The sequence below is a fragment of the Egretta garzetta genome, unplaced genomic scaffold, assembly GCF_000687185.1.
Source record: "Egretta garzetta isolate BGI_Z169 unplaced genomic scaffold, ASM68718v1 scaffold744, whole genome shotgun sequence".
Taxonomy (NCBI): Eukaryota; Metazoa; Chordata; class Aves; order Pelecaniformes; family Ardeidae; genus Egretta; species Egretta garzetta.
Window position 1 is genome coordinate 465,806 of NW_009259482.1, and position 9,081 is coordinate 474,886.

Consider the following 9,081-nt stretch of genomic DNA (forward strand, 5'->3'; position numbering starts at 1 on the left):
ATTCCTGCTTTTTGGCCTGTGATTTGGCTGTTACATTTCAGACTACTGGCGTTCCTTCTTCCCATACCGCAGTCAGACCACTGACATGTCTCCCAAGTTCTCTAAATTTACTCTGTTTAATTTTTATTTTTTTTTCACTGCACCCCTGACTGTGAAAATCCTGCTGTTTGTACAATGGTATTATCTTAGGTTTTATAAATAGCTTTTTGGATTCTTATTTCCACTGCAGAGTACCAAAAGCTCTCTTGTACAAGAGATGCGTGTGAATGGAGGCACGTGATCTGACACACAGCTGTAGAGAAAAGAAAGAACAGATAGTAAAGGAACAACAGATTGATGGTGACCAAAGTGAATTTAGATATGAGTTGATTATGAATTATTTATTTTTTAATAAATAATTTTTATTTGTTAGCCAGAAATCCATAATGGTTTGTCGATTTGTTACTAGATGCACAGCACAAGCATGCCTTAAGGTGTTAAGAGGGAAGTAAGTTGTCGCTTTTTATATAAAATCTTTCCTGCAAGTCTTTTCAGTTTATTTTTATGGTAAGATGTGAGTTGCACCCTACAGTAACCTCTACGTGTACACCTTGTGAGTCTGGGCCCTTTGTTGTTGTTGTTGTTGAAAATACATCCTGAATTTTTGTTATTCAAACTACATGCATTTATTACACATCCTTCATGCTTCTGTTTTAAGCCCCCTGTTGACAGAGTAGGCAGTAGTCTGCAGCACTGTGCACTTGAAAAGCCCTTTTCAAGTAAGTAACATTCTAGAGAATTTTCACTGAGCGGTTCTGGCAACTTTGTAAGCTGACAGGGTGATGGTTAATTAGTATTTGTGATTTTGAAAATGCGGAACTTGCATAAAGACCAGTTATCAAATAAACAACATATGAAAGGGATTTTTTTCTACAGCACTGGAGCCAAGGCATGTCTTTGAAGTTAGTTAATTTTTCAGGAGGGAGATAGGCGGCTATTTTTTAATACTTGTAGGCTTTGTTGTGATTTTATACCACTCAGTGCAACTGTCAGGTTTATAATTTGACACACTTGAATACAGTGGTATATTCTTTAAGCGTTTTCTGCATGTGTGTCCTACACAAATATTGATCAAAGTGTTACGGTTGGCATTGTGACAGTTTCTTCTAGTTCAAGGAGATGGTCATTAGGAAGAAAAGAAATGAGAATTCTACTTCTTAGTTGCAATGATGGGCATAATACTTTCATGTATTGTAACATGAAAGATGATGTGAATGTGGCACTGTAGTCAAATTGCCTAGGCTTGTTTCTCAAAGATTTGTATTTTTCTTAGAGCTCTCATTTTTTACTTTTCTAATGGTTAATAAAATATCCCATAATTTTTTCTAATGCACTGCCTGGATTTTTGAGTAGGATTGTTTAAACCCCTGTATTACCTAGGAAGAATTTGAAGAAAAAAATTATTGAAGCAGACAGCGTTTTGGAGGTTGTTGGGGTTTTTTAGGGGTTTAGTTTATTGAGGAAGACAAAATACTACGATGTAATAGATTTTTAGCAAATTTCTGGTTTTAATATAGTTAAAGTATAGTAAGTTGCAAACTTCAACACATTGCAGTCTTAATTATGGATTTAATTTATTTGTGCTCCAAAAGAGAAATGGAGTCTGTTGGATCAAGAAAGTGTTTTGTGGTTTTGTATGCAAGAAATGTGGTGTCCAGCTGCTGGAATAGCACAGAAACAGAAACTTTGTATGCTTTCCAGAAACTCTTTAGACATTTATGACATTATTGTAGGCATTAAATACCTAGAAAAAGTTGAATGTAGAAAGTTGGATGTAAGAACTTGACAAATCAGTTGTACTAGGCAGTGCGTAGTGCACAAATGCCACCATAGTTCTATTGAAGTTTTTCTTTAAAAAAAAAAAAAAGTTTAATATAACAAGAAAGTAAAATCCAAAGCAGCAATACCTAGGTGTTTACACTGAGCTTTCTGGTGGTTATACATTTACACTATGTTCATACTAATGACCTTTATAAAATGTTTAATTTCTGAGCTAGCTGGGGTTATTATTCATCATTTTATATTTATCCAGGACTGGAGCAGAAATTTAGCAGGACTTCTTTTCTTTTACTCAATTACTTTGCCTATTAACATGCATACAGTCTTTCCGGACACACACAATAGAAGATCTGGGTGGCTAAGACGGGCCTGGAGTGGATTTTAGACACCTGCATTCAAAGCTATGATACTTAAGGCCCTCTGTTCAGCTACTACCTCATTTTAGAGAGGTGGTTTAGCTTTGCTCATTTTTAAGCTCTTTGTGCATCTCTAATAGTTGCTCTGTATGTGCTGGGAATAACCTCAGCCTTTTTGCTGATTAAAACCTCAACTTCCTGAAAAGTACTGAGGATTTTCACTAGTTCAGTTTCAGTTCCTCCTCAGACTTAAGAGATCTGGTTGGCAGTAGCAGGGAGTGCAAAGCAAACATCAGATTGAGAACGTTCGCATGGGAATAGGGTGTCTTTTGGCTTCTGTTCTTAAGAGTGTGTCTTTTATGTTTCTTTTTTTCTCTTTCTTTTTTTTTTTTTTTTTTTTTTTTTTTTTTTTTTTGCTATTATTAGGTAGTAATTGGATACAATTCAGAAGCAACCCTAGGGCTGTAGGGAAGTCCTCTCGCAGCTTTGTGATGCTAGGTGTCTTTCATCTTTTTGTAGTTGTCAGGTTTCAGTGAAGGACTTAACAATGTTCCCTGCTTGCCAGGAACGATGAGCTCGTACCTCTAAAGCATTATGTTAAAGGAGGCATCAATCACAGCTCTTCCCCACTATGCTTTAAAAATTGAAAGGGAGCCTTGTCCAAAAGGGAGTTACTGTAGAAAGACTTCCGTGCGGAATTTACGGCTCTAAAACATGGGTGGGTTGACCAATGTCTTGGGCTGGAGAAAGGTGCCCGAAGATTTAAGGGTTTAAGACTCATTTCTCTCAATATTGTTGCCCTTTCTGTTCAGCGTGCTTATTCATCTGGGTCTTATTCTGAGGTACCTAATTCTACTCTGTGCTGTCTGTAGGAGCTAGGGCCTCCAAGCAGTCGAGCTGATGGTCATTTAGCACTGTCCTTCCTTTCAGCTGGCTTGTGGTTCTTCCCGCTAGTTTTGACTTAATGACTATGGACTGTGACTGTATTTGCAGTGCACTAGGAGCATATGAATTCAGTTGCCACCCTTCATCTGATAATGGGGCTCACATTATCACCCAGCTGGATCACTTCTGATCGTATATTCAAACCTGGCACCAGCTGCACCCCGAGTAGCTGTCTTCATAGTATGTTACAAGTCATTAAAATGGATTCTCTTGTTATGGGCAAGTAACAGTTTCAAGTGGTTTACGCTTTTGAGGCTTAGGGTTTTTTCATAGAGTGGCATAACTAAAATGATATAAAAAGTCTGCATTTGGGGAAAAAAAATAGCATAGAAAGGGTTTTCAGTTCACCTCTCAGCATCAGTTTTTCTTTCGTGATACTTTCATGGTTCATGTCCTAGGCTTCGGAGGGTCTTTCTCTTTAAAACTGCAGTTAAATTGTCACTAGTAGTTATTTAGTGCAGTGCTAAGTTAATTAGTACGATGGCTCTTTTTAACAGGGGTTCCAGTGTTCCTGAAAATGATCGGCTGGCTTCAATAGCAGCTGAGTTGCAGTTCAGATCCCTTAGTCGTCACTCCAGCCCCACTGAAGAGCGAGAAGGTGATTGTCACAGTAACAGATTGCGACCTGGATGTGCAGATGATTTATGTCATCAACATATTTCTCTCTATTCCTAATTCTTACCCTTTCAAAAAAACTTTTTTACCTTTTCTCATTCAAAAATCTTAGATTTTTCATTTCTAGGCTTATATTGTCAAAGTTCTGTATTGTATATTAGATATTGTAAGTTCTTCTGTTTTCAGACATAACCACTATTCTCTTGCCTTTCATTATTGTTTCTGAATTGTACTTGAAGGAATTTCCTGGTGTCTTACTAACTACAGTGTTCAAAATTAAATGTGTAACATGATTGCTGAATTATATCCCATTCGATAGTAAATTTCTAAATGCTGTTAATGAGGTACAAACTGGACCCATCAGGACAGCGAAGAGTTTTCTGTCCAGTTCTTTAACTACCACTGCAGTACTCATCTTGCAAATACTTGCTGTTACTTAAATCCTGGAAGAAGGGACAGGGTGTGTGACTTGATGTCCTGATCAGGGCTCCTCCTTCAGGTTTCCCCAGCCACTGTATATGTGGTATTTATTACAACAAGTACCTTGAAACGTTGATTGTTAAGATAATGTGTTCTGTGCAAATTAAAACGAAGTCCAAAATCCCAAGCAAAGTAGAGTTGATATTGTGGTCATCCTGCAAAATGAAGTAGATTTTGAAGAAAGAAATGCCTTAAAAATTTATACTAAGAGGTGTGGGGGATTTTTTGTTTGTTTCTTTTTGATTCTGAGTGCCCTGCCTTGAAGCGTTTCCCTCAGTTGTGGAAAGACTGCTCTGTTCCTGTATACATTAAATCCTATTTCAGAATAGCTCCCATAATTTGTTTTCTGAAGAGAAGTAATTTTTGCATTCAAGAGCATATATTGCTATATGGTTGCCTCATATACTTGTAGGGTGCATTAGTCCTGATATGTAAGATCTCAGCTTCTGCTGACTGTAGTGGCATAATCCTTAATATGAGATAAAGACACTTTTGTGCTCACAGTATTGTTTCTCTAGAACCATCGTATCCAAAAGGAGATTCAAGTGGCTTGTCCCGGCGAAGTTGGGAGCTCAGAACTTTAATCAGCCAGACCAAAGGTGGGTGTTTAGGAGTCACTATAATGGAATGTCTGTTAAATGAGTGCTGTAATGAAAGGTTGAACCTTAATGCTGATTGTGCAGAGGTTTTCACAGCTTAGTACATAAGGGGAAAGAATAAAATCCTAATTGCAGATAGAAGATACAGCTAACAAAATGACAAGGTGTACTCTCTGAGGTAGGAGTAATTAAACTTCATAAAAGTTACACCTTTTCAGTTTCTGAAAGGTACTAGCAGTGTTCTGCAAAATGAGTGCATTGCTTACTATAGGAATTGCAGAAGTTTGCTGTCCCTATTCGGTGCCCAATTACGAAGCGCATGATGGGAGGAAGCACTTCCTCGCTTCCTTAAGATCTCTCCCCAGCATGGGATTTTCTTATTTTGGGTGTCTAATAGCATGTGATCCTACACTGTTTCCCAAATTCAAGGCTATTATGGGGCCCCTTCCTCTCTGTCCTGCTGCTTATTTTCATGAAACCTAAAGGAACTTGATTACTTCTGAGACTCCTGTACTGTACAGATGTATACGTGTAGCTTGCTTGCATATATTCTGGCAGGGTGGAACCTCATGAAACATTAGAAAAAAAATTCTGTCACATAAAATCTGGTGTCTCATTATGTGGCTCAGATGGAGCAGAGGAAGAACAGCAATATTTTTTTCTGAAATCTAGAAGGCTTATTTTTTGTTTGGAACATAAACACCAATGAAATGAGTTTATTTAAACTAGAAAAGAAGAATGAGGGAAAACTTGAAAATTTCTAGACAACTGCTGCAATGGGAACTGGTTTTACTGTCCACTGTGAACAAGACAAAGATTTTGGTTTAAAATGACATCGAGGCAGATTTAGTGTAGATGAAGTGGTCTTAGTTATAGATGGGCAGTAGAATAAATCTTTTGGGAGTATCAGTATCTCCATCTTTTGGAGGCTGTCAGAAGTGGGTTAGACTACTGTCTGTCAACAGTCACAGATGTGTCATTTTTGCGCTTTACAAGGAAGGGATAAATTAATGCTGCACTGAGATTTCTTCCAACCTCATTCACTAGGTTTCTGTTTCATTGTAAGACTTGAAAGCTGGAATTACCTAATACCTCTGAATCTTTGAAATAACAGATGCTATGAGTTTTCCAAGAAACCTCTCATGTCTCTGTAGAGCAAAACCTTACCTGTCCTTCTTTCCTTGGTGCTCTTAACGACCCTAACATATTTCCACTATCGGTGGTTAGTTACAGGCCAAATGCAAACAAGTGCATTGCATTTCATACCTTTCATTTCCTTGAATCAAGTAAGAGATGATTAGAAAAGTACTAGTATTCTCTTTTTACTTCAGTTTCATATGTGATTCACAAGTAATGGTTTCATATGTGATTGCTAAAATGTTTTACTCTTTTCCTACATCTTAAATTAGACTCACAAAATAGTTGTCTTCTAACTCGGGTCACTTCATGTGATATCAAAAGGTAACAAAATACAAACACGGCGAATATTTCTCAATCAAGGAAACTGTTCATCACTCTTTTTAGACACTGCTTCCAAGCAAGCACCGATTGAAGCTGTTCAAAAGTCTGTTCAGTTGTTTGAAGAAAGGAGATACAGAGAGATGAGGAGGAAGAACATCATTGGCCAAGTTTGTGACACACCGAAATCTTATGATAATGTCATGCATGTAGGTTTGAGAAAAGTGACTTTCAAGTGGCAGAGAGGAAACAAAATTGGTACGTTCATTATACCTTCGCTTATAAGGCTAAAATACCAAGCTTAGTATTTTTGAAGGAAATCTATGACTATCTTTTGAAATCTCGGGTCTCCACATAGGTAGTGTCAGCTTTACTGAAATCAGAATGTTAAAATACAAAATACTATTGCAGCTAGGATTTCCTGTACACAGAACTTCAGTGAAGCTTTCCCTGGTCAAACAACAGGAAACAATGTAGGAGAAGGATTTGGTTAGGGCTAATACTTAGGTATGATCCTGCAATTCCTGCATGCGTGTAACCCTGTAAAATGTTTGAGTTCTGCTTTTGGAAGAACCAGAAACATGAATTGAAATGAGCACAAACTTTGGGATTTGTTTAATTCGCCAATATTGTTGTTTCCCACATGTGATCGTTGTTTCCTCTCAGGTTTGGGATTTGTGGGGAAAATACTCATATTCATGAGAATTCTGCTTTCAGGTCAGCCTGTTAATGTAATGTTTTTACTTTTAATCAGCTTGAATGCAAGACTATGAATGTAGTATTAGGTGTTACAGGATAAAAGCTACTTGAAATTTTAAATGAAAATAAAGGTAAATAACCTTGGCAAGCTCAGTTTTGGGTGACGGTTTTTTATTGCAGTTGATGTACATGTTGTTTATTGAATGTGGCGTAATGAATTTTTCTTATTTTATTTTAATTTTGCAGGTGAAGGCCAGTATGGGAAGGTCTATACCTGTATCAGTGTTGACACTGGAGAGCTGATGGCTATGAAGGAAGTGAGTACTCACTCTGTATACAAGAATCACTGCTGCCCTTGGGTTTTTTCCAAACCAAATGTGCATGACTTAGCAGGCATTAAGGATTTCTGAACACTGTTGTTAGCTAACTGCGAAAGGATGGGAAGGCAAATTGTTTCTTTATGTAGCCACATCTACTATTATCACTTGTTCCTCCTTAAGTTGCTTAAGCTTTTCCTTTTCAGTTGACAACTTTTAATTTAAATGTGCGTAGAACAGATAATGGTTTTTTACTAATCTCATAGGCATGTTGTGAGCTTAATGAATGCTTGCTTAGTATGTGTGAACTCCCATTAGGAGACCTTTAAATTATTTTGGAAGGAGTTTTCTGATTAGCAAAGACTGTGCACAAACCTATATTTTACTTTGCAGTATTTCATCTCGCGTTTTATTCCTTTTTTTCTTCATTCCTTAGAGCAAAAGATAGGAAGTGTCGCATCAGATGTTTTTCAGCTTCTCCTGTACTTTAAGTGAGCTAGGCTGAGTCACAAAACTGTTGACTAACCTGGTGGGTACAGAAAATTTAATTTTCAGGATAGAAGCAAGTAAAGCTGTGTAGGCACCATGCCAGCCATTTGATGCTAGAGCAGTTACATTTTATGAGCCAGTTCTTCCACACTCACAATATTTATGTGATCTCAAAGATGTGGAAAGGCAAGACTGGGCTTGTGCTTAACTTCTTGTATCGTACTCATTCACTGACTAATACCAGCACTTGACATTTTGGTGGTGGTGGTGGTGGTTTGTTTTTTGGTTTTGTTTTTTTTTTTTTTTCTCTCCCGATGAAATAGCACTTTCCCCCCATCAGTAGCACTCTGTTTCTGGAATTTAAAGTTGCTTTCTAGATGCAGGTGCCTTTCTACAGATTAGCATGTGTGTGCTGTTTAGCAGAAGTTCAAATAAATTAAATGAACCTTGTTTGACTGACACTTCACTCATTGGCTAAATATACAGTATGCTGCCTTTTCCTGTAGTATTTTTAAATTCCAGAATTATTTCACCAAGAAACATTCCCCGCCTCCCCATAGTGGGCTTAAATGCAAACTGTTTGCAATTTCCAAAGAAAAGGCTTTTCTGAATTTCCTTAAGAGTGCCTTGGGAGAAGATTTATTAATTTCTTTTTAAACTGGTTAAAAACACTGCATTCCCCCTGCGCCCCCGAGATTTCTTCAGATTTTACTGTCTTGACCACAGTGTTGTTAAAATCTCTACAAATTATAGTGGACAAGCTTTACTACAAATACATAGTGTTGCAACTTTGAAGTGTTAGGAAATATATAAAATACTTGAATGTCGTTTTTCACCTTTTTGTAATCCCCATGTATTTAATTTTACCACTGTTTGAGTACAAACTCTTATCTTGGATTTGTTATACGGAACAACACAATCACAGCAACCTAGCAAACAAAGGTAAAATATATGGATTTACAACAGGGGTTGTCCTGTACTCAATTAATGAAGTTTCTGCTTTCTACCAGTATGGTAAAAGTATCATCTTCCTTAACTTGCTGTGCATTTTGCTTATCTTTGTGTGAATAGAAGCTTTAAATCAGTTTTTCAGAAGACATAATTTTTTTCCTCCACAAAAAATCCATTGCAGCGTATTGTAGGAGAACTAATGAAAATCTGTTTCTTTCACCAAAACCTTAATGATTGTATTTGTTCCATGCCACACTTTTTCCTTGCAGCTGCCTCATTCACAGTGAAGAAACCTGTGGTGGTTTGACCTTGGCTGGATGCCAGTTGCCACCAAGCCTCTCTGTCCCTCCCCTC

General features: G+C 37.4%; 1 protein-coding gene across 1 annotated transcript in view; it reads left to right on the top strand.

Annotated features, from left to right (window-relative positions):
* MAP3K4 (mitogen-activated protein kinase kinase kinase 4) overlaps positions 1 to 9,081 on the top strand; it is a gene marked incomplete at its 5' end in the record, with an annotated part of 61,116 nt that overhangs the window by 40,682 nt on the left and 11,353 nt on the right. The window contains 4 exons of the mRNA XM_035892745.1: positions 3,617 to 3,717; positions 4,733 to 4,813; positions 6,338 to 6,529; positions 7,217 to 7,287. Coding sequence (XP_035748638.1) covers positions 3,617 to 3,717; positions 4,733 to 4,813; positions 6,338 to 6,529; positions 7,217 to 7,287 — 445 coding nt within the window. The remainder of the gene's footprint in view (positions 1 to 3,616; positions 3,718 to 4,732; positions 4,814 to 6,337; positions 6,530 to 7,216; positions 7,288 to 9,081) is intronic.